A 26,625-nucleotide genomic window follows, 5' to 3' on the forward strand; every position below is an offset into this window, starting at 1 on the left:
ATCGGCTATGCCTGACGACATAGAGTTCGGAGTTCCAGGGTGACGAGTGAAAGCAGCAGCCTTCACCAAATGCAAGCAGACGTTCAGGGCCTGATTTATATAAATAATCAGGCGACACGAAAACGGTCCGGTGAACGGCAAAGAAGAGCGAGCGCAAGCACCAACAACACTCTTCGTCCTCGTCTTTCACTTGCGTCTGTGTTTGTCGCTACAGTAGGAAAAATGAGTGTGGTGTGAATCCTGACAGTGTGTTTACTTTGTGTGCCTCCTTGTTACCACCTGAAGTGTGCTGAAATTGTTGGCATACTTCATGACTGCGAATAGTTTGACGGGCTACTGTGCTTGTGCTTTAGCTAGCACAACGAGCTCACGCTTGTGTGTTAGCCCTTGTCAAGGCAGCAGCTGAGGTTGTAGTTGGGCACCACCAGTTGTACCAGAGGTGCAGCATGACAAGCCACTGCACATGTTGCTACAGCTTACATAAAAACAGCATACACGAGCTGAAGACTGTGCCAAAAATGCCAGATGGTTAAGCACAATTTTAGCATAGCTGGGCAATCTGCTCTACGTACTTGCGCATGAAGGGCCTGGTGGCACTGCATGTATGCCTGTAGCTGCAACTACAGCATTGTTATTTTGAGTTAGTCATATTATTTTCATTTTATTGCGATAGCAATTATATGGACACCTCAGGCGTATTTCTGCCATCACCGTCGCTGTGATGTGCCGTATGAAGTCCAAGGGCGCTAAAATGGTCACCGCATGTCGTATGCTATCTGTGCGAATGAAAGCGTGCAAGGGTGAGCCAGCGATCGTGGCTTAATCTCGCACATGCAAAAGAGGAAAGCGGGGAGGAAGCGCGGTGTCTTCTGACACACACAAGGCTTTGCGGGAAGAAAAGTGGGGGGCATTCTACTCCAAGCGGCCCGGGTCGCTGTATCTTGAAAGCCATCTGCGACAGGAACAGAGCCCGCCGTGCGCTGTTTTCATGGCTTAGTTTGCGTTGGTGCGAGAAGCAGCACGAAGGTCAATTCGCTCGCTGTTGCTGCCGCACTTCCTCACTCCAGTGTTTTGACAGAGAGTTTCTGCGGTCATCGAGTGAAATTCGTTCATGTTTGCTTGTGTGTGCGTGACGCCATGCTTGTTAATTTAGTTAATATGCCTATGTTTACAAGTTTGTACGGCCGACAGAACTATCCTTACTTCGTATAGCTGTCCACTAATTTGCTATCGCAATCGATGCTTCGCCTTTCGGGCAAAACTGCGATCTTTTTTTTCTTACCAAAGGTTCCTCATCACCTCATATTTATGGTCTCATTTCAACTCTGCAAAGTATGGTAACCTCACCGTCTTTACAAGATACATAATTTTCTGTTTTGCATTCGGCAAAATGTCACTGTTTCCAGACAAGGGGCAGCCAAACACTGGTCCCATGCCTGATGGTGGCAATCTGAAAGTCTTGCGGGATCCGGAGTACCGGCGAAATGGCTCCACTGTTGACATGAATAAGGCCCTGCAGATCTTCAACCGCAACTGGGAACCTAGTAGCTCCGATGCTCCTGATCTGGTATGTATTGAACTGGCTGCACTTCATCTGTCTGCATATGCACCAAAACATCCTTGCGGTGAAAATGATACGGTATTGTTTGTGTGTAGTCAGTGTCAAAAGTTTATGGCATGTGTATTCTGCAAAAAAAGTTTGATTTCCAAACAGTTTGTTCCTGCTGCCAGAAAAAGCATGGAATATTGTGGTGTTTGCAGATACCAGTACAAACTGGAAATGTCAATACAAGGCTGTGTGCTCAAACTCTGGAAATATTAAGGTCTCTTTCACATCTTGCACCCTGTGAACTTTTGACGCTACTAGTAGAGCAGAACCTTATACACCCGCTAAACACTTACTAATGGCTAAGACATAGTTGCTGCGTTTCCCAACTACATAGCCCTAATGAAGTGGGAGTTTTTGAAATAAGTTGTTTTGTATTTAATTTGTACATATACAATCAAATATGTCATTTTGTATTGTTTCTGGAAAAAACTGATCAGTAAGGAAATGGTGAAATGTTGAGTGGCTGGCGTAACACTACCTGCATGTTCAGCAGTAGTTTTTCTCACACCGCTTGCCCACTCAGTCATTTGCAAATGAAAGTGCTCGTCCCAGATTGACAGGTGTTGTAGCGACTTCAGACGCTACCTGGAGCACTTGAATGGCATCGAGTGGAATTTGCTACACAGCCATCTTCAGGCAGCAATGGAGAACATTTTACGCGGCTGCCACTACCTCCGTGTCCAGGAGGATGGACCCAAGAAGACTGAAGTCACCATCAAGAATCCTCTGGTGGGAAGGTAAGCAGTGCTGGCAATTGTTTTTTTTAGCAAAGGTTGCAGAAAACAATGTTAAAAAAATGCGTGGCCCATTCCAAATGATATAATCTCCCCTCTGATTCAACACTCCACTAGAGGATATTGCCCTGTTGTATAGTGATGTTGAAGAATGAGAAATTTCGCAAAACTATGATTCAATAATTTTTATTGGGCAGGACAAGCAAGACTCAAGTCGCAACGCTAGTGGTGAGCACAGTTGTTGGCAGTGAATCTGATCCCACATGCGAGTGTGTACATGTCTCGCCATGCATTCCTGAGGGATCACTGGCGCTCGCATATACAGTGTAGACCGCGTATAACGTAAGTCGCCGGAGTCTCGAATATCCGCACTATAAGCGGTACTGCACTATAACCAAAGCAACAATTTTCAAGGCCTGCACATATGCGAAACATGTGCACTGAGCCGCCACGCGTATGCGACAGTCGAGGAATGCGGCTAGAACGTTTGCATTCAATTTACAGTCGAATCTCGTTAATTCGAATCAAATCACGCGGCAGCGCCTCCGACCGGCATTGCTCCGGCACCGCCATAGAGTAAAAGCTTAGGAGAGACCCCTTAATGTCGCGCACAAACAAACAAACAAAAAAAAAAATAAAGAAAAAAAAAGTGCGGCGGAAATTTCACCCTCTCTCAAATGGCAAGGTCTCAGATTCTGCGTTGCGCCGGAACATGCATGTACGTGCAGACGTCTCAGCCACGCTACCGTAGCCACGCGTAGAGCCACCGAAGTGGTGGAGTTGCTGAGGCGAAATCCACTTCCCTGCCGCCCTCCTCCATCACATTCCACGGTCTCCGCGTGCGCCCTTCGCCGTGCCGTGCCAGCGCCGCCCGCTCCCTGAAGTTTCGTTTACTGCCGTTATCGTGAAGCGAGCGTTGGCCGGCGTTGGCAGTTTCGTGGCCCTCGCTCGCTATGCATGCCGTGATATTTCACGACTCGCACTCAAGATTCTGGTTTCAGCCTCACTGGCTGTTTGTTCGCACCACGCACCCTTCTCCTCTATTTCGTCTCTCTTTCTTCCTCGAGCACTCCTTGGGGCGCCCGTTTGAGGGGAGCGTTTGCCTTCTCCGCTGACTTCCGTACTCCCAGGCAGCCGCACTGTAACCGGTATTTTGTTTCCCGCAACTGTACTATAAGCGATACGTGTATACATGGAGTGCTAGGGGAAAAAACGGGAGTCTGAAAAGACCGCACTATATCCGGTCCTGCACTATAAGCGGTCTATACTGTATTCAAGAATGTACAGCACTGTTTGTGATGTGCATACACTTGGATCAGACTAGCGCCTTTTCTATCGAGTTGGGAGCCAACTGTCCAAGAAATTTCAGATGTAGGCTTGTTTTGCGCCGAGTAAAAAGTTTATAACAGCGATAATCCGGTGAAAACGAACATTTGATCGTGCTACAAGCAGCAGCGTGGCAGGTGACTGAGCGAACTGGAGCGAGCGCCAAAATGTCACCATGTTCTGCTCCCACGTGACCATTTTCTGCGTCGTGACGTCATGACACCTTGGAAATGAAACTGAAACAGGTTCATAGAAAATATATTGTTACGAGGCATTGTGTATGAACCTGCCATTAAAGGACCTCTGTGCTAGGCGAAGAGGAAGAAGACGGGACAAGCCTCATGGGATGCTGTCAGCCATTCTCTGGTAGCAGCAGCCTGTATATATTGTCTCTCCAGTGTACTTGTGAATCCCCGTGACAATATTGTAGTAAATAATTTAGGCCGTTCTGAGGCATGGCGCTATTTTTCCTTGGGTTTCAAGGTCAAGAACCTTCATTGAATGCAAATGAATGGTTAAAATGTCATGCCAGAGTTCCTTTAAGGCCCTTAATGGAACTTCTATTTCCAACAGTTGGTAGAACATAGTTTTCTCTCATAAGTGCAACAAATTTAAATCAAACTACTTCAGCACTTGTCTAATAACAATATTTGTTTTTCATATGTATTTGGATGGAGGCAAAATTGCCTTCCTCTTATATTTGCTAAATGTGTTCATGGACCCAACTGCACAGCCAGTCAACAGCTGTAGTTGTATGGTGGGGATGGCACATATGAGAGTACTTACCCAAACTGGCCTTGTTGCTGTCACAAAGCGGCTAAGTTGCAGGAATGGCAAGTTCCTGCAACTTTAGGAAGTGACAGGAGCCGTCTTGTGAAGAACACTTATATGTGAAGAGCACGTATAGTGAAAAACACTTGATCAAGGGTCAATTGATCAAGGGTCAGTTGAACAAACCTCTCGCTTGAATGGACAGTTACAAAATGACCACAGTTGTAGCAATCCTGTGTGTTTACATTTCACTTGAACAAATTTTAATTTGTGCAGACATTTCCTTCGGGTTTATTGAGGTTCACCTGAAAAGGATTTATTTTGTTGTGGCTACATGTGCGTGCATGTGGCTGCCTTTAGTGCATTTGATGAAGTGCTACATTTGATGTGAGTTTGATGCATGTTTTTGTTTTGTACTGTCAAAAAAACAAATAATCAATGTGAAGTGACAAATGAAGGCAAAGCAAGGAAATATTGGTATTTTAGCATGCTGTAGAAGTTGATTTTGATTTAAAAAAAAAGCAACATTAAAACTTGTTGCTGGGCTAGTTGGTTATAGTTGACACATATCAGCACAAGAAAAGATAGCAGATATGTAAGAAGATGAGAAGTGCTATTTAACTGGTTTATTTGCCAGTGAAAGTCTTGCATGCATACAAGTACATGTGCTTGTGCTCATCACTCAACCACCCATCACAGCAATGTGTCAATCAACAGATGTGCCACACATACAAGCTGTGCCTGTTTTCTTGAAACCAAAAAAACATCTAGCGTCTTCCTTACCTCTGCTCAGTGTGATCCATGGTTCGATGAAATGGAGTTTGTGGGTAGAAGTAACGACATGTTGGCAAAAGAGTTGTTGGACGCTTTTCATATTAAGAGGTGTGGATTAGATTTATCATACATCTGTTTTTCTGTTCATGCAATGAGTTATGTTGCTGTGAAGGGTGCTTGAGTGTTGAGTGCATGCATATGTAAACCAGGCAAATGATGCCTGTCCCATCTTATATGACTGTTGGCTTTTATTTCACTGATATGTATTCAGACATGAGTAATTATTAATAAACTTTTTGCGTTAATATAAGCACAACACAAGAATAACAAAACAGCAAAGAACAAGTTACTTGATTCAAGAAACAAATTGCTTGCTGCGTACAGCATATTACGTCGTTTTATCACAACAAACATGAAGACAAGCTGGACATAAAAAAACCTTGGCACATATATTAATGGCTTCGTAAGGGTGACAACACAGCAGGTGAAGAAAACAAAGGACATAGCAGTAATGTCACATTGAAGCAGGCCCTATTTTGAGATTGTTTTGAAAAAGAGCAAGTACTGGCATGTTGCCGACTGATAATTCGGACCTCCTTGATTATTCGGACAGCTCCACGGCACTGCCATTGGACCCATAAACTATAAGGATGACAGAAATTTCGGACACCTTACAGCGCGTCGTGCGATAATTCGGACTTTGGCTGCACGGATGTGTGTTAATATCACCACCGAGTTGAGCACAAATAGTGATATTTTCATTTTGATACACTGCAAGCATGGTCATCGGCCATGTCGCCGGCACCTTGAAACCGAAACTAGCAAAGCCTAGTCGATCTAGTAGTCACCGACCGCACCCAATTCATCAATACTTCTTTTTGGGCGAGTTTGTACATCTTGAAACTTTGGGCAATAGCGCAAACAGACGACCACAAGAAGGGAGACACGTACACACAAGCGCTGTGTACCCAATTCACTGGACCCACCAAGTCGTAAAGGCTGCATTTGCAATTTCCGCGGTCCGGCTTATCATCCACCGTTCAGGGCCGGCTGATCCTGTTGATAATGTGGACGAAGCATCGCTCTGACTGCTGACGAAGTGTGAAAAGGAATAGCATAAAAGGCATGCATCGCTAGAAAATCGCGGCCATGGACTGTCTGGGCCAAAGGCAAGCGTATATGCACGTAGCAATGCGTTAACAAACTTAGGCCGTATTCTTGGACAAGTACTTTTGAAGATGCTTTAATTTTTGCAATATTTCGCATGACTAGCACTGGATGCATCAAGGGGCGGCTGCTTTGCCGCACTGTGATAAGATAGCGTGCTTGTCTCTGTGCCAAGAATGCTGTCGCTTGTAGATGCCAGTGCATCTTATGCTAATCACGAGAAGTTAAGGTATCCCCGAAGGTGACCATCTGAGAATACAGCACACCGTTTTTTGGCCACTTGTGCAATAAGTTCACTTATTTTCTGGCGAATCAGGTATTTTGGACTCCCGATTATTTGGACGTTTTGGAGGTCCCCGTCGAGTCCGGATTATCAGTCGGCGACTGCATTAATCTTTGCATGAGACACTGATAATGTTTGGTCATGCTTTCCTCAAGTTGTTAAGTGGATGTTTGTCATCGTCATCATCCTATATTTATGTCCACAGCAGGACAGCGGCCTCTCCCTGCGATCTCCAACTACCCCTGTCTTGTGCTAGCTGATTCCAACTTGCGCCTGCAAATGTTTAATCTAAATCAATTGGATGTTTGTATATGAGAGTTCATTTAGTCAAGTTGCTGACCAAACGAAAAAAGGTGTTTCAAACGTTGTGGCCTGTGGTGATGTTCAAGTTTGGTCATACTTAAACAATTCAGCAGTTTAGTTACTAAAGCATGCCTGGCTGTGTGTATTGCAAATGAATTGAAGAGATTTATTTTGAACCATACGTTAAGTACAGTTAACATATCTGTCAGCTGTGACACTATGCAGTCGACTTGAGTGCTCCAAATCAATAGGAAGCTTTGGCTCGGGGCCAACTCGATGCTGCCTATTCAGATACATGTAAAATGCAGAAATGGTTTCATGATACAACTGCGGGATCCAACTGAATAAAATGTGTACCATTTGAGAGAGAAAGCTATATTCTAGGGACTGTAGGAAGCAAAATTTTTTATCTAGGGCTTGGAATTTTTGATAAGAATTGCCAAATTTGGTAAACTAAAAAAAAACCAAAAACCTTGATGTTTACAATGCTTTAACTCTGCACCAAAAACAGATATTGCAGTTCTGTAAACTGGATCCCTTAGAGCATCTAAAGCGGGCAAATTTGATATGTGAATTTATAGCCTACGTGAATGTTTCACTATGTTTACAAGGATTTTGTGAAAGTCCCACTCACAAATTAGTGGTATATTTCAGAGAGACTTTCGTTAATTCAACTGTGGTTAATTTGATTTTCTGGGTAATTAGATCCTGACCGAAGGTCCGGGCCGAAGGTCCCGGCCACCACCAATGTATGTCTATGGGCCCAAACTTTCGTTATTTCAATCCTAAAATTGGCCTTTGCTGGATAATTCAAACTTGACCAGTCAGCACGCACGCACCTGAGCCCTAGGGTGACTCCAATAGTGACCCTTGTAATCGCAGTGTCTGTCTGAGTGGATCCTTGGGGACAGTGAATCCGTTGAACACACGTCATTTTTTGTTGAAAATGTCAATTTTCGGCATGCCCTAGAAAGCATTTAAAGCAGTAGCTGCAGCTCACAATGTCCGATTACAGTTTTTACCGATTCTAATGCGATACTTTCTTTTTTTTTTTCAAGCAAGTTGGGCCTTAAATTTCCTAAGCGGTGCAATCGGATACGAAACAAAAATTGTCTTCGAGGTGTTCTTATACTTTACCTCATAACATGGGTGTATTGCAGCGACGCTGACTTAAAAAAAAAATAAAACGTGTGGCGAAGCTGACTTAAGGAAACCGGCCGCCGTTGTGCTACGCATATTAGACCCTTGCCCATTCTTGCCAAAAAATCGGGCGCGAATTAAATTTCTTCTTTGCTTAGGAGCAGTAATGTAATTTCTACGTTAGTTTTCTACTTTGGACACTTTTTTTTGCATCTTGTTTAATTCGACCTGCGGAATAATTTGATCACTTTTGTAGGTCCTGTCAGAGTCAAATTAACAGTCGTCGACTGTATCTCAGTTTTGTCCGCTTATGTATTATTATTGCAATTTATAGAATTGGGATGTTTTTTATTGCCAAGGTACGAAAGTGTAATAGTTTTGTTTCCTGAAATTTTGCAATTTGCAGTGATTTTAATTAAAATAGACGGCTAAATAAAAAATTTGCTGATTAATATGATACTCCTAATGCGAAATTTGAGTGCAGCTGTATACACACTTTCATTTCGCAATATATTGGCTGGTGCGGACAATCTGTCTCGTGTGGCACGTTGCAAACGGAGTGAAGTGTGGCTAGACTGCCTTGCTAATCTGAACATCGCGAGAGCCAGCGTATGGGCGGCATGTGGCTGCGATTCACAGCAGCCGCCACCAACAAATCTACAAGACGACGTGCGCTACTCTGGCGCCATCTCGTAGCCATCATCGCCGCACCCTCCTCTCCGCTTTCCTCCTCGCGTCTTTCATCCCCCGCTGTGAACGCAGCTGCGATCTGCGTTCGCTTTCATCTTTCGCAGTGCTCTTACGCTCGGTTATGCCGCTGCCGCCGCCGCCACCACTCGCTGCAAGAATGGGCACCTAAGAGCTGCGTTTTAAAAGGAGGGGCGTATATCACCAAACTCTTCGCTAGTAAAGAGTTGTTGCAGGCGAATGCGTTAGGAAGGTACGGTATGCGTTAGGATTTTTTTCTTGAGGGGCTCATACGGGTTTTCACCCAAAGGCTGGGCAAGAATATCGGTGAGGTCGTTGACTACTTCCGGTGATAGAGACGAGATCATTTTGTAGTACTGCGTCATATGCAAGTGATCCGATGCAGGTGGAACTGCGCTTCGGCCTGTAGTAGCCACACCTGGCGACTTTGCGTCCAAAAGGGGGGCTGCTGAAATCACACCTCTGTGATATCGGGGAGGCAAGGGCGTAGTTGATGGGCCTGATGCAGCGACGGCTTGATGTGCAGCATTGTTGATAGGTTCGGTCATGTTTTAGTCCTAGGTCACTACTGTGGAGCACGAAAGGAAAATCAACCGACAGCTGGAGAGCTGATCACTGGAGCCTCACTACCATCTTTATTTCCTTCGTTGTTCTTGCTGTGAGCACCTCCGTAACAGATGCGGGCGCTACAACCTGCTTCCTAAAGTCACTAGATTTTAACATTTCCTTTTAAATGCAACAGTCCTCATCAAATTTGGTGCAGTGGTTGCTGAGAAAAACGATTCCCATCTATTTAGATGGGCGCCCCCAAGCTATATTTTGCTCTTAGATTTACAGTAAATACAGTTTAAGGGAACATTTTACATTTTAGTCCTTTACTTTTCTAGACTAGTCTTGTATACAGATACAGCTGTGTAAAATTGAAGAGCTTTGGTGTTGAGATAAAGCCCAGAAGTGAATAGCTAAAATTAGCTTAACACTTTGTAAATTGCAGGTACTTTGTGGTCAACACCGATATCCCAGTCCTGGACCTGGAGGAGGCAGAAAAGCTAATCTTCAGTGACAGAGCTGCCTTTGTTATGGCCCACAATGGTTGGGTCATGAATGATGATCCACTGCGGAACTTTGCCGAGCCAGGGTCGAATGTTTACCTTCGTCGTGAGCTCATAGCCTGGGGTGACAGCGTCAAGCTTCGATACGGCAAGTCACCTGATGATTGCCCATTCCTGTGGCAGTACATGAAGGACTACGTCTGTGAGACAGCAAAAATATTCCATGGCATACGCCTTGACAACTGCCACAGCACACCACTACCGCTTGCAGAGTATGTCCTGGATGCTGCACGCCTGGTACGTCCAGACATCTACGTGATTGCTGAGCTCTTCACTTCAAAGGAGGAAGTTGACAACATCTTTGTCAATCGACTTGGAATCAACTCTCTCATCCGTGAAGCCATGAGTGCTCACAATGCTCGCGAGCTGGGCCGGCTTGTTTACCGGTATGGTGGTGAACCTGTAGGAAGCTTTATGCCCCCGCCAATTCGCTGCCTCAAGCCATGCATTGCACATGCACTTTTCATGGACATCACGCATGACAACCCATCACCTTTTGAGAAGCGTTCAGTGTACGACTACCTTCCAAGTGCTGCTGTGGTGTCGATGGCATGCTGCGCAACTGGATCAAACCGTGGCTACGATGAGCTCGTTTCCCATCATATTCACGTTGTCGACGAGTTTCGTCAGTACCCTGCTTGGTCAGTGAACCCAACTGAGAAACCTTCATCCGTCCACCTGCACTCGGGGATCATCGCTGCAAAGCGAGCACTGAACAGACTCCACTACGAGCTTGGCCAGCAAGATTTCATGCAAGTTTTTGTGGACCAGGTTGACCCCAACACAATTGCTATCACTCGACACAGTGCTTCCACGCATGAGTCTGTGGTCCTGGTGGCCCGCACATCATTCCAGATGCCTGGGAACCCGAACGAGACAGGTTGTATCCCACCACTGTGCATCCCTGGAGTGATTGAGGAGGTCATCTTCGAGGCAAAGACTGTCAAGGTGAACAAGGATAACAAGACAAAGGAGGAGAAGAACAAGGAATACATTGTAGGGCTCAGTGATTACCGACTTGAGATCCGTGAGCACATCTCTCTTGTGGAATCCAAGATGGTGGACCTCAGTGACGCGAGTGAGCAGAACCTGCAAGAGCTGGACTTTTCCAACTTCACGCCAGGTTCTGTCATTGCTTTCAGGTAGGTGCCACATAACCATAGTATAATTATTATTCTTCACTGACTGTCTATCAGTGGTTTCTTATTAAGCTTCTTTCATTTTACCCCATCGCTTACCCATTTGCTTCTGATATCTCCAGAGTGGTACGAAAAAGCTAGAAGGTCACCATGGAATGCTGCATTGTGTGGTCCTTTGCACTTGAACCTCTTGGTACATCTTGCAAGTGAATAATAATGTAGAGATTGTCTCTGATTGTCACTTCACAAGCAAATTTTGAGTATTCTAGTGGAAAGAGGGCTTCAGTGCAATCATATATTTAGTTAGCGTTTTTGCTTTTGGTATGGGTGCACACAAAGTGTCTTTGGCTGCTACTATCTTAGAAGAGCATTCTATGTGGCCAACCTTAAATGCTGTGGCGCAATCCGGAAAGCAGGAACCAAAGCGCACTCTTTTACAACATTGGTGTGTCTCCGTAGGCCTTATAACATTAAAACAGACAACTTATCTCATACACAGGGACAAATGTTCTGTGACGCCTTGTCATCAGACTAAGCAAAGGTCAATATTTCCATTAATATTTTACAACTGTGACAGAAGCACCGTAATGATTATAAGTTTCATTTGAAGTGGGTGCCTTGGGCACTGCCATGTTGTCATTCTAGTTATGCAAGTCATGCCAAGTCCTAAAGATAGCATGCGTATGCTACCTGCGAACTTGCCCACTGTATTCTATGAATGCACACCTTGGATCTGCTTTGTGGATTTGCTTGTAGGTTTGACTGTGTTCTATTGCACATTCAATGGTTTTTTGTTGCCGTACTCAAACAGCTTATTAAGATAAGTGTAATAGAACATACAGTGTGGCTGCATTGACAGCTGATACATGTAAGTTATTGTAAAAAAAAATGTTTACCTGTTACTCTTGATAGGCTTGTGATATCTGCATCTGCTGCTGCTGCTGACTGGAAGCATTATCCATCAAGGCAATATTGTTCTCGTCTTCCCTCCCATATTCTGAGCATCTCTCTCAAATATGTAAACTAAAGCAGAAAAGCAGAAACAAATGTACTTTGGATGTGCCCTTTCGTGATCTCACATCCCTATATTCTCTCCTTCAATAAATTCTCTTCCTCCCTCTCCTCAGGGTGGCCCCTCATCCAGTGGGCAAAGCCGCAGTTCAGTACCTTCGCCGGCACCTGACTCACATGGGATATATTCCGGGACCTCAAACCGAAGCTGGTGCTGGGGCGGCTGTGTGCTCTAGTGAAGAGAGCATTGAGAGCATAGTCAAGGCCCTCACCCTGTCCGACCTGAACAGAGTTCTGTTCCGCTGTGACGTTGAGGAGCGTGCTGAGGACAGGGGTGGGGCCACCTACAACTTTCCGAGGTTTGGCAGCCTCGTTTACTGTGGCCTTCAAGGTGGGTGCCTCGTGTGTTGCCTTGACTTTGCATAAGGTCAAGGTTTTGTTCCTGGCTGCAAAGGTGGTATCTCAGTGGGAGCTGAAAATAATGAACACCTGTGAGCCGAGGTTTCAGTACAGGAGAAGAAAGCTTATCTGATTAAAATAAATGTAGAGTCCTCGGATATGGTGTCCTTAAGCTGTAGGTGTAGGACATTAAAACCATCAGTTAATATTTTTTTTTTATGGGGTACCTGTATTTATGAAATGAAGAATGTAGAAGCTATCATTCGGTGAAACTAGAGAAGGCGTTTGGCAAATGGAACATTATTAACATAAGAGGTCCAGTAAGGTTTTCTTTCTCTCTGGTATGCATGTAGGTGCTGATATGGATGTACAGAGCAGTGAGAAAAGATCTTTGAATTGGCTCGTTGAGCAGCTGTATTCTGGAAAAAAAAGAAGGCTGTGTGCATTGGTAGCTGAGATTCTAGAGAGGCGGCAAAGATAGTTTGGCCATGTAAAAAGCAGTGTTGCCAAATTTACAGATTTATGTGGGTAACTTCAAAGTTCCTGTGAAGCATATAGATGTACAGCAAATTTTCTAGATCTTGAGGTAAACATTTATTTTGCTTCAGATCTGGAGTCTGCTATAAGGGGGACACAGTGCATGAAATGACTGTGGTTTTTAGTTAGAAAATGTGTTTTGAGATTTTTGCAGTTTCACTTCCATAATTCGAGGATATGTTAACAAAATTTTATATGGCTGCTTTAGCAGGACCTGAGTGGCCTCATGGAAACAACTGCAATTTCCAACCTGTGCTTACACAGTGAACAGTAACCCTAGCGCTGCGTGTTTATTACCACCATTGTGAAGCTTGCTTCACTGCCAGTTCAACTCACCAAAAGTCTAACATCTGTCAGACTATGAGAAATGTTCAGTGGCTGACAAAATAGGTAGCTGTAAGCAATACTTGGTCTAGATGACCATACAACTTTATGATACCGATAAACAGTTTAAACTAACATCGCAAAGGCAGAACTTGTCCAGAAGAAAGGCACAGATGAAAACATGGCACCAACTTCCAACTGGTTCACGCCATGTCCTCATATGCATGTTCTCTTTTGCTGAGCCATTTCAAGTAGAACAGATTCTATGAAATTCACAGAGCTTGGAAGTTACTGCATGGCAAAAAATGCAGAATTTAAGATAACTTAAATCGTGATAATGGTATATTTCAAGAAACTGGAAGGGAAGTTCAACATTTCTGAAACTTTAACATTTTTTTCTCGTTTGTGTTTTTCCACTAAAGGATGAATTTATAAAAACTATCTCTTCCTTATTACAGAAGATATCCTTATTTACTCACTTATAGGAAAATCTGAAAATTGCTGGCTATCTTGGTCCATGCTGGAGAGTCAGTGTAGAAGTTATACATCAGGTGATAAATGGAACAATATGCTTAAAGGGCCCCCTCACCAGGTCTGGAATTTTTAGCTGACTAAGTGCAATGCATACAATGTGTGCTCGCGACCGTGTCTGCTAAGAATGACATCGCTACGCGCCGCAGAAGGAGCTGAAATTTCAAACCAAATGCTGTTTGCCCTTCTGCTCACCGGCGCCAGGCTCCAAGACGGGGGGGGGGGGGATGGCATGTATCAGCAAGTGCACCTGCGTTTATGCATATGCTGTGACGTTGCTCATAGTGACACGTGACACTCCGAGAATTCACTTCAAGGCAACATCTGTTATTTATGTAATTTGTTGCCTCAATAGACAAATTAAAGTTTAGAGAAATAATAAAACACAAACCAAATGTCTGCTTGTTTTCGTTTTACTTTGCACCGCATCAAGAGAGATGTACTTCCGTTTCATCTGCTTGTTCCCACGTCATGCAGTTGCATGTGCTGAGAGCGAAACTATGTAATTTTCTACCATGTTCCAGCACGTGATCATGCTATGTGATTCGCTTGCATCTGCCTCAGTGTTCGTGCAGCACTGACTTATACCGCTAGTCAGGTGTCCTTGTACACAGTGCGCAAAATCGTACGCTGCGCAAAATGAGCCAAACGCAACAGCTTGCGTGTGTGACCGTCAGCGGAAGTGCGTTGCGCGGCACAGCAAGAAAGCGAGAGACAAAAAAAAAAAAAAGGCAAGGCCCGTGAAGTATGCGTCACGCGATCCTCCAGCTACATTATGGGAGAACACAGGGAAGAAATTTCGCTTGTGGAGGCTAGACAGAGTAGGTGGAGAAAGTGTCCTTGTTGGTGGTGACGCTCCCCTCCTGAATTCATGGGTTTGCAACACTGAAAGATTTGTATCTCGGCAAACAATTTACCAATTTGAAAAAATATTTCGGTAGAAAACTCCCATGAGGATACGTAACAACCTCCAGCGTATTACCAAAATTTGCTGTGTGGCCTGGTGAGGAGGGACCCTTTAATGAATAATACAACTAATAACACATTGTGAATGTTATTAGGTCCAAAAAAGAAATTAAATTGTTGCTGTTACACAGCAGCAGTAATTACATGCCACAATCGTACATATACATCATTATCATCATCATCAGCCTATATTTATGTACGGATACATATCAACAACAAAATATATTCGAGCAGTGTATCTTGTGCATCCTGAACTTAAGGGAAAAATATTAGTTGGTGGGGCTATACTTATTGCATTTACTTAATTTATGAGGCAAAATTTATTTATGAGCGGTGGACTCCAGTGTAATATTTCAGCTCCCTTTATAATATCGTAAAATTTTTGAAGGGGCTCCTAAACCAGTTTGAAAAATTGTTATATAAAATGGCAGCTGTGCACTAGTCTACAATGAAGATACAGCCACAAGAATATTTCGAAGTGAGACCGTAATATCAAAATTACAGGTGCTTGATGAATGACTATGCGGCCGCCGCTGCTCATCACTCACCTTTGCTATTTCCCCTCGGGTGCACTGTCCTCGCCACACTCTCACCCACTCCATGCAGTGCAGTGAAATATACAGGTTGCATCAACACACCGGAAGAAGGGCTCCATCATTTTCCACCCCTTACCGCCCCCTTCACAATGCCAACTGAATGGAAGGTTCACAAAAGGATCCCTGATGCACGATAGTCAAGCCTCGTCCCTTCACAGACAACTTTTGTCACATTCGCACTTTCATTCTTTGTCAACCTGACATTCGACAGCTTTTACCCTGCTTGCATTACGATGTACGATGAAAAGACCGGAAAAGATGATAGAGGAGCTCACCTTTGCTATCCTCCCCTTGGGTGCTCTGTCCTCCTCACCACTCTCACCCACTCCATGCAGGGCAGTGAGGCAGTGAAAAGTTACAAGTCGCATCAACACACCGGAAGAAGGGCTCCACCATTTTCCACCCCTTATCGCCCCCTTCACAATGCCAACTGAATGGAAGGTTCACAAAAGGATCACTGATGCACGATAGTCAAGCCTCGTCCCTTCACAGAACACACAGACGACTTTCATCACGCTTGCACTTTCATTCTTTGTCAACCTGCCATTCGACAGCTTTTACCCTGCTTGCGTTAACGGTGTGCAATGAAGAGACCGGAAAAGATGATAGAGAAGCACGGAATTGTTTTTTGAATTGGTGGCTTCCTCGTGGTGTGTAGCTCTGACACGTTTGCGATGATGATCACAGTACAGTGTAGACCACTTATAACGTAAGTCGCCGGAGTCGCAAATATCCGCACTATAAGCGATACCACACTATAACCAAAACAACTATTTTATTGCGATAATGGACACTCCAGGCACATTTCTGCCGTCGCGTTCACCGTGCTCTAGGTTCTGTATTCGCTTACTAAATAAAATGACAAGCATGGTGTCACGCGCTCACAAGCAAACATGAACACATCTCGCTCGTTGACCACGGAAATGAACTGTCAAAATGCTCGAGTGACGAAGCACGGCGAGCGAATTGACCTTCGTGCTATCATGCCGCTCACTTCAACGCGACCTATAAGCGGCGAAAACACGGCGCGCAGCGGACTTTCCCCTTCGCAGATTGCTTTCAAGATAGGGCCAACATGATCGTATCGCCGAAGTGAATCGTCGCAGATTACGTCCTGCTTCGGTCCGCTGAAACCGTTCTGCCTTGCTTTGCTGGTGAAAATCCTCTCCTTCTGTTTGCGCCAGTCCCGAACGCAAGTTTCGCCGAACGCCGTGATGCGGCCCGATTTCCGTCCGTCTCCACACACATGATCACTTTCCTTTTAAGTGCGGCATCATGATGAACTCGGTACTTCATGCTGATAGAGCAGACGCAGAGAATGTGAAGGCAAATGGTAGACTATTGCCTAAGCACGTGTACTGCAACACATGGAGGAAGTTACGGTAGCTAGGCTCGAGAGTAGTTAGGCTCGACGCGTGTGCGAGGCGGCCATTTTGAAATGCCGACGGCTATATGATAAGGCAGATTTAGAGTCGTACTCGATTCTAACGCGCGCACAATTTTTCGGACCTGTTTTATTCGAAAAAAAGTGCGCGTTAGATTCGAGTAAATACGGTATTTGTGGCTTAAGGGGAGTGTTTGCCGTCTAGGTTGACTGCCGAACTTCCAGGCAGCCGCACTGTAATCGGTATTTCGTGTCCCGCAACTGCACTATAAGCGATACGCGTATACATAGAGTGCTATGGGAAAATTAACGGGAGTCTGAAAAGACCATATTATATCCGGTCCTGCACTATAAGCGGTTACGCTACTGTATTCTGTACATGATGTGTGTGTTTATTCAAAATGTGTTCAAAATGTCGGAGGTTGTTAGGTGCCTTAAGGCAAAGTTGAAAATGGGACAAGGTTTTCATTTTGAGTGAAGTATTGTTTTCTTAGAAATGCCATAAAGTATAGAAAAATAGCTACATGGTTGTGTACATTGGGCCCTTTGTATGAAATTTAAGGCATAAAAATGCTAGCCATTGTCTAATTTCTAAACAATAGCTTTTACAAGCAAACATAGTAATGTTACACTTGTACCTGTCTTAACTTTGCTATATTTTGACCCAGACTTTGGCAGAGAAACTTTTAATTATTAGTGTAAGAATGGCCGTTTGTTTTATTTAAATGTCACCAATGTCACCAATGTCACAATATTATTTTGTGCACTTTGTCTCTCAGTGAAGCTGCTAGGCTGTGAAATATACTTGAGTGCAAGAAAAGGTTAGGTTCTGACATAGATGACAGATGGCAAAATTATGGCAAACGTTTTTTTTTTTTTTTTTCATTTTTGAAGTGCTTAAAAATATGAAGGTGGAATAGCTGCAGCTTAGAAAACAGCCTGTCCTTAACTTTCAGCCTGTCCTTAACTGTGTGCTTGGGGCCTTGCAGGCATCATGTCTGTGCTGTCTGAGATTCGCATAAGAAACGATCTTGGCCACCCTGCGTGTGACAACTTGCGTGTTGGTGACTGGCACATGGAGTACATCACTAATCGCCTTGCTCAGGAGCGTACCACTAAGAAGGCAAGGACTTTTGTGTGTGCTGTATGTAGTCTCTTTGATGTGATTGGCTACTCTGTGATGATGCAAAGATACTTTTACTGTGCCTCTCGTGATTTATAAAAGTGAGGGCCTCGCTGACTGCGTTCTTGCTATTTGTACGTAATATTATATTACTGCTGGCTTTTACAAGCACACATGAATATGATGTGTACATACCTACTGATTCGGGCTCGTTCTACGATCTTATGAATGTTTCAACGACTTTAAAAAAAAAGCTTTGTTCTGGAAAAAATGTCATGTTTAAATCTGTCTCTAAAACCACATATCCTCGAAAGTCTGATGGAGAAAAGACACCTGAGGATTACCTACTTGAAAGAAGTTTATTAAGAGAAGTTGCTGAGGCAGGTGAAATTGGCAATGACAAAGTTGCTGCAAAAATTACTGTGAACAAAAGAAATTACACCATCTTCCCTTAGGGGAACCCTGAGTAGTACGCGAAGCAGCCATGGGGTCGACTCAAGGTAGTTTTATCAGCTGTATAAACTTGGACATGCAGCAGCACCAGCAACGCGCCTACAGTCGCGCCTCTAACCTAAGCTGCTTCGCATTATCGCGCGCGGAGCCGCAGGTATTGCCATTCGTTGCGCAATCTGGAGAGGAGAGGAGCGTTGGAGCGGAGAGGAGTAATGCCGACAGGAGAGGAGATGAGACAATGAGAGGAGGGGGAGGAGGGAGAAGAGGAGAGGAGGGGGAGGAGGATGCGCATGCGCAGTAGGGTTGTGGACGCCGCACGGCAGGATGGATGGATGAAGGGACGGAGGGAGGGAGGGAGTGACATAGCCCCGACCATAAGATGCTTTGCATCTAAAACAATGTGTTGCTTGTCACTTTGTGTTGTTCGAAGTTTGGTGCTGTTTTTGTGCTTTGTCTAAAGGTAAATCACCGTTATTAATGTGCACATGTATCCCACAAAATGTGTGCTCAGGGCAAACTTCCGGTGTTGCATCTGTGGAAATCTTATGAATATTCAAGGGCCCCTAAACCACTGTGAGCTTGAAGGCAAGTGGGCAGTTTCTCCCTTGTCTTTGCTACCTTTCCCATGGGTCCTCTGTCCTCCTCACTGCGTACTTCTCTAGAAGATATGTGCATGTTTACATCAGTACCATATGTCACGTTGGCTCTTTTTTCCTGCTTGAAACACCATCAGCTTTTGCTTATTAAGACTCTGGCACTCTTCGGCTGCACAGTGTTGCTGCCACATGTGCAATGCAAAACACGCTACACGAGATGAAATCAGTTGATTGTGTGCGACAGGCAAGCGAGACGATCAGGAAAAGTGGGCATGCAACTGTATGGCAAAGATGTGCTAGTGGATGGGAACTGATGTCCCTGTTATATAGACCAATCTACAGTTTTTACCCTGGTGACGTCATGTGCATTGCCATCATCATCATCGGTTTATTTCTGTACATGGTTACAGAACGTTGCTGCAAATCACCTGAGCCCTTAGCATTACTGCTAGTTCTGGGCCCATGCAAATTAATACAAAACACCATTGCAACTCATGTTACCAGGTAATGTGATTTGCAAGTACAGATTCTACTAACATTGTTGTTACCACTATACAGTCAAACCTCGTTAATACGTACTCGCTTAATGTGTAATTGCGGTGTAAACGTAGTCGCGAAGATTCCACCACCCAGCCCCCATTGAACCCCATGTTACCTGACCGCTTAAGCTGTAGTCGCTCATTTGCCACCAAATGGTTAGTGCGTACTATTTTCTTTCTAGTTATACACGCACAGGCATAAAATTGGCAAAATCTCATGTGTGGAGACGTTCGATTCTCGAGTTGCAACGCCCGGACGACAGCCGCCAGCGATAGGGACCTTAAAACATGGCCACCATGATGCATTTCCTGCTCATACAGCTGTTGCCGAATGCAGCGCACAAGAGCATGGCCTTCGAGATTGGCTTCCAGTAATGCGCAGAAGCTGCTGGTAGGAGGTGCGAATTCACTGTCGCCATCAAATCCAATCCAATTCAAGTAGCAACCGTGCAGAAGTACATTTTATTGCGATAACAATCTTATGGACGCTCCAGGCGCATTTCTGCCGTGGTCGTAGTCATCGCTTAAAGGTTCCGTATAAACTGGCAACACGGTAACATCATCACCGTGCGCCGTATGTTGTATGTGCGAGTGAAAGCTTGCAAGGGTCAGCCGACATTTGTGGCTCAATCCAATTTCGTGCGTGCGAGGGAGAAAGGCGGGGCAGAAGCGTGCTGCTGTCTCGCGTGAGGAATGGCAGAGGAGACGAGAAAGTGGGGGGCATTTGGCGGTGGCCGCGCAGGCGCCTATCTTGAAAGCGATTTGCGACGTGGAAAAAGTGCGCGTCCGTGCGGGCCTCTTCTTCAAAGCGCTCTGCGATGTGAACAAAGTGCAACTAGTGCCAGTAGCTTTGTGTGCGCTGTGCTTTCGACCTTAAGTTCATGTTGACGGCACGAAGGCCAATTCGCTCGCTGCTCTTGCTGTGCCTCCTCCCTCCAGCGTTGTGACATTGAGTTTCCGCGGTCATCGAGATGTGTTCAAATTTACCTGTGCACGCTTTTCACCGTGCTTGTTAACTTCGTTAGTAAGCGAATGTTTACAACATTATAGGACCAATAAAACTACTATCCTTAGTTTGTATAGTTGTCTACTAATTTGCAATCGCAATCGATGCTTCACCTATCGGGTGAAACTGTGACACTCTTTTTTTTTCTTCATTCCGCTAGTGTGCTTGCGGTCATGGTGTTGTCGTAGTGTTCTGTTTGAAGATGCTGTCATCACGGATAGTGAAGATAAATGTTTTGCTGCCTACCCACAAATAAAGCCTGTCTGAGAGTGCATACAGTGGAATCTCGATGATACGATCACGGCTAATACGAGTTTCCGGATGATACGAATTTTCCTCTGGTCCCGGCCAAGCCCCATTACTTTGCAACGTGCTAGGTAACGGTTGTTACGAATCGATTTTCGACCCGTGTCGGTTGATACGAATAAACGCCGCCCCACCGACGGCCGCGAAAGAGAACAGCGCACAGTCACGCGCTTTCTTCCTTTCTCTTTTGGTGCGGAGGCCCGGATGCGGCTCCGAACAGCGCGGAGGCCGCGACTGAGCGCGAAGAGTTTGAAGCGGGGGCGCTTTTGTTGCTTTTGTGCTTTTCCTCCTTTTCCGCATGCCATCGGACGGAGTGGCTGCTGTGCTTCGGGTGCTTTCTTTGTGTTTGCTCCATTTTGCCTAGTCGCAGCGAGTTATGTCTACTGAGATACGATCTCGGCTGATTCGCGCGGCCGTACGCCGAGGTGCGGGAGCCTCCGTTGGCGCATCTTCCGTCAACTGCGTTATCGGTGCCGATGGCAGAGGGCAATTGTCGGTTTCGCTGCTGGAGTCACATGGTGCAAGATAGTGCGGCACGTAATCCACGGTGCAAGGTAGCGCGGCATGTAATCCACGGTGCAAAGTAGCGCGGCACGTTCAGTCGGGTGCCCCTCCGCTTCTCCCGCTAATCGTCGTATTTTTCTTGCCATAGGAGGCTTGCGCTTCCGTATTCCGAAGGCGTGCTTCGTCCAAAATTTCTTCAACGAGTGACAATCCATCACTAACCTGGGAGCTCTCCGTAGTCCGAATTCTGCGTGTCAAGTGAAGACGCCGGCGTGTTTTACGAAGCAGGCAACTGCGGTTGCCATCTTGCCCCTGCCACAGCAGCAACCAATGGAGAGACGCCTTTTAGCGCGACAGCCAATTGGAGGCCAGCTGTCATCGGAGGGCCCGTGTGACTACCTATCGCGGACACCATGCTTCTTTTGTGTTTGTGCGTTTGTTACAAGATGGCGACGACGGACGAATTGAGAAGCATAATGGTGAAACTTTGTGCTTTCGAACGATACCAAGATGGCGGCGCTCGGGGGCGGGAAATACTAGATGTTTCCGTGAACTGCGGTGATTTTGCACGATTTAAAGCTGTTTTCTCACCCTGCACACTGACGAATACGCGTGGATTTCAAAAATCGATTTTCGCGATCTGATCCCCGCGTCCCCCCTTAATTGAGCTAGTTGTAATTGTGTTTCTATGATACGAATTTCGGCTAATACGAATATTTTTCTTGACCCCGTGAGTTTCGTATCATCGAGATTCCACTGTATTTGAGAGCATCGTGACGTAGTTCTTTTCCGGCTGGTAAGTAGCCGCTGAAGTGACATTGGCAGTTAATCCGTACATCATTTAGTGCATACCTAAATGTGCATACCTAAATACCCGGCCGAGTACATATCAACGAGGTTTGACTGTATTAATAAGTTTGTTATAGCACAAGATCAAAACCAACAATAGCAAAATTGGTTAGTATCACACTATTGAAAGATACTCATTATGAATTACAGCTTGTTTAAGAACATACCAAAATCTTGGACTCTCTTTTATCGTCTTCAGAAGGTTATTCCATATTTTTGTTTTAATGTAGGCTAACCTGCGCCTACTGTACAAGTTGCTAATAGGTGGGACATTAATATTTCTATTGTGTCCTCGTGTGTGCAGGAGGCGCGATGAAAATGGTACTTCGAAGGGGGTTATTGTCCGAAAGTATGGCATGAACTGCGCTTGCTGTTCTGAAGTCCCTATCAATGAGGAATGGCATAATTTCAAATTTCTTGAATGTCGTTTTGTGTGTTCCTTATAACCAGAAAAGGACATAATTCGGAGCACTCTTTTCTGAAGCTTGATCACCAGATCTAGGTAAGATGAATACGTATGCTCCCATGTCTTCATAGGTTAAATGACTACGAAAAATACTAAAGTAAATAATTCGTAGTGTACATGCGGAAAAATGCTGACACGCCTGATATGAAGTAAAACATGCATGACTGAGCCGGCTGCAAAGATTTGCTATGTGTTCCCTGTAATGAAGGGATGAATCTAACATTATACCGAGATATTTATATTCTTGAGGTTCTGTAATTGTTGTCGTCGCTATCTTCAAAGTTAATAGTGGTATTTTAACTCTATTGGACGAAAATATAATGTACTTTGTTTCAGATGTAGTAGTGTTAGTTTGTTGTTCATAAACCAGTTTCTTATTTTTTATAGTTCTCTATTAGCAGTGTTTTCTAAGTGACTGATATCCTTTCCTGAGATTAAAACTATGGTATCAGCAGCATACATTATTGCCTCGCCCTTATCAAGCATTTGGGGAAGGTCGTTGATGTACTAGGAAAATAGTATCGAACCCAAAACTTACCCCTGCGGAACGCCGTGTGTAATAGGTAGCAAGTCAGACGATACACTGTCTAAGTGTACGCTCTGGCATCTTTCTTATATGTAATTTTGAAAGAAATATAAACTGTCGCCTCGAAATGTATAACATTGCAACTTTTTTAACAGAATCTTATGGTCGATGATGTTGAATGCTTTTTTTAATGTCAGGAATATGTCAATTACTATTTCATTGTTATTCAGACAAGTGTTAATATAGTTTGTTACATATCATATTTTCGCACATATAACCCGCACCAAAAATTCAAAAAAGTTGGAGGTAAAGTTGGGGTGCGGGTTATACGCAAATTTTACTTGGAGGTGTGGCTTCACGGCAGCGTGGCACGCGCTGCCGTGTAGCCACATCTCGAGGCAAAGTTCTCCGTCATTTAGTTTCGTTATCTCCTAGGGAATCCTACCCTCTCCCCACCACTGCATGTTGAAGATTCCTTCTCCCCTCCCTCATGGTCGTCCATTCTCCTCCTTTTTACAGGTTGGCATTTTGCGTATAGTGAATAATGCACACGGTGCTGGCGAACTCTTACGTCACCCATTCCCGCGGTGCTCCCTCGGTTCGTGCGAATCGCTTAACGATATGGCTGACAGCCAAATCGCTGTTGCCCATGCGAGTGCTGCTCTGGCCGCACTGCCACCCTCTGTCGCGTAAATGCTAGCTGCGCCTGCGAAGTGATCCGATTTGTGTCAGATGCCACATGACTGATTTGTCCGCAATGGCGTCCGTCGTGTGAATCCAGCTTTATCAGCATCGCCGAAGGGGGGGACAGAGCCACTGGCCGATGATGTGATGATGTGGACGAGTCGTGTATCCGTGAATGAACTGTTTTTGCAAAGATTTGAGCATTGTTGCATGCAGTTATTACCGCGGGAGACACACGCGGATATTTTTTTTTCTTTCCCCACTGTTGTAATTGGGGGTGCGGGTTTACGCAGTGGCGAGTTATATGCAGAAAAATACAATACATTAGTGTTAGTCACGACCATGTTAGTCACAATGTGTGAAGATGGAACTGAAAAGTCCAAAGTGAGGCATGCACTGGTTGGTAGGTTATGTGTGTAATTTGGTAATGTGAGAGAAAGTTTACTTTTGATCCTGTTGAGTGATATGTTGGGAAAGTGGATGTTGGAAATGAATGGTTGTACTGTTTTTGCTAGCTGGATCTACCAAAGCTGATGCAGTGCAACTAAACGAGGCTAAGAAAATTGATGGATGATGGTAATCATTGATGTACTCTTTGTGTATGTAGTGGCTGGTTACTTCAATCAATCAATCAACAAATCAATCAATCAAATCTTTATTTCAATTTCGAACACAACTGAGGTTTGAGAGAAACAAGTAGTCTAGACCAGGGGTTCTCAAGCATGTTGGTCCCAGGAAACCCTGCTAAGCTCCATGAAGTGCCAAGGAACCTGCACTGAACCCCCACTTATCGTACTGATAACATTTCATCATAAGAGGCCTTAGAATTAGTGCCGACTCCAAAATGAGTGCGGTGAAACTTTAATTTAGATTTCACGCAACCGAAAAAAAATCTCCAAATAAGTCAGATGTCGAATTATTGGGAGTATCACGAAAACAATAAACAAATGCTTACTATGTCAACAGGCTTTTATTTACTGAATGAATCAGCAAATCCTGTTTTTATTTTGCACAAGAGCAGTACTGAAGCTGCAGTTCTCGTCATCTTGTGACTGATTAGCGCTCGCAGCGGCGGAGGCCTCTCGACTTGCTTCGCAACGCGGCCGCAGCGCGCGTCATGATCTGAGACGCGCTTTTCACTACTGTGCGCACATTCCGATTATTTTTCCACCAGTGAGCTGGTCACCAACAAATTGTTCGTACATCGCAATGTAGACTGTGCTCTTCATCTTTGACAGCTTTGCACTGGGTCAAAGCAAAAGTACTGTTTGCCACAACCGCTGTGGACGAAACAGCAGCCGCTATCGACGCGATCGTGGACGGCGACCTTGTAGTTCTGAAGGCAGGTGGCCGACACCCGCACCAAGTCAAAAGGAAACTACCGTTTACTGCAACAAGTGCGGACGAAACCACGGTCACTATCGGCGCAATTATGGATGGTGACTACGCCCCACTATGCAGTTTTGCAGGCTCGCAGCCGACGTGCGCACTGAGTCAAAACGAAACTACCACAACCGATGCAGCTGAAACCATGGTGGCTATCGACATGACCATGCATGGTGACTATGCACTTACGAAGGCATGCGGCCAGCCGCCAACGCGGTGTTTTGCCCAGCGATAAATACAAGCACAAAGGCTTTAAGGGCGCACTTAAGCATGAAGCGTGCCAGCGTTGCTGTCAGGCTCGTATTACATACGATTTCCGCTGATGACCATGGCGATGCGGACCATGCAGACTCCATCGCTTTGTTTCGGTTGGATGCTAGCGCCGTTTTTGCTCTTTTGCGTCGCACATTTGCGGTGCTCAGCCTCACTGAGCTACCGTACTAGAAGCTTAGAACCAACTGGGTTGCGCTGTTCCGCTCATTTATTTTTTTAATCCTCTGACATATACGTCATCACCCACGCTATCAGCACCTTCGGCATCTATCTACAAACAGATCTACAAACGTGAGAAATGTGCATGGTGGTAAGTTACGGCCTCCGAGATTCAAGTGAAAAAGCTTAGGCGCGCTGCCCATTTGCTTGCTGCTGGCAGATTTATTGCGCAATTCGCGCGTTTCTGTTACACACGGTGATGTGCTTTTTGACACTCGGGCATGGGTAACGGAGGTTTTTAGGTAGAGTGCACCTCTTGTTCACCGTCTTATCCACTTTGCGAGCACGGAACCAGGGAAAATTTATCAGTGGCTTGCGGAACCCCAAGGAGGCGCTTGCGGAACCCCTGGGTTCCGCGGAACCCACTTTGAGAACTCATGGTCTTGACAACCGCTTGACTAGGCTCTTGGTTACCATATACCCTTTGCAGGTGACTGTTTTCTGGCAGAGACAAGTTACCTTGTAGAGTTGTTGGCACAGATTCGACAGATGATGGCTCATTTTTCGTAAATTTTGCTACTGAGGACATTGAGAAACTATTTTGTGTCATTGCATGCAGCTTGCCAAGTGGCTGGACCAAGTGTTTGCATCACTGAAGAAGGCTCCTCGTTACCTGATCCCCTGTTACTTTGATGCTGTAGTGACCAGCACATATTGCGTTGTGCTTGAGGAAGTATGGAACAAAATGTCAGAGTAAGCAGCATATTCATTTTCATTTCTGTTCCTTGACATAAAAAGTGTGCTTAATGGACTGTCCTAATTATGTGGAGTATTGAGTGTTCAGCTGCTATAAGAATGTTGCCAACAAATGTGCTCTTGATAAGGGAGAATAAGAAAATGTTCGTGCAATCTGGGGAGCAGGGGGCCAGATGTAAATTTCA

The 26,625-nt window shown here is 45.0% G+C and overlaps 1 protein-coding gene across 1 annotated transcript in view; it reads left to right on the forward strand.

Annotated features, from left to right (window-relative positions):
* The window catches only part of LOC119432850 (glycogen debranching enzyme-like), a 149,070-nt gene that overhangs the window by 56,288 nt on the left and 66,157 nt on the right, over positions 1 to 26,625 (forward strand). Inside the window, exons 8-13 of the mRNA XM_049658418.1 lie at positions 1,407 to 1,567; positions 2,162 to 2,346; positions 9,810 to 11,069; positions 12,194 to 12,468; positions 17,804 to 17,937; positions 26,304 to 26,437. Of these exons, the coding sequence (XP_049514375.1) occupies positions 1,407 to 1,567; positions 2,162 to 2,346; positions 9,810 to 11,069; positions 12,194 to 12,468; positions 17,804 to 17,937; positions 26,304 to 26,437 (2,149 nt within the window). The remainder of the gene's footprint in view (positions 1 to 1,406; positions 1,568 to 2,161; positions 2,347 to 9,809; positions 11,070 to 12,193; positions 12,469 to 17,803; positions 17,938 to 26,303; positions 26,438 to 26,625) is intronic.

The sequence above is a fragment of the Dermacentor silvarum genome, chromosome 11 (genome assembly GCF_013339745.2).
Source record: "Dermacentor silvarum isolate Dsil-2018 chromosome 11, BIME_Dsil_1.4, whole genome shotgun sequence".
Classification (NCBI taxonomy): Eukaryota; Metazoa; Arthropoda; class Arachnida; order Ixodida; family Ixodidae; genus Dermacentor; species Dermacentor silvarum.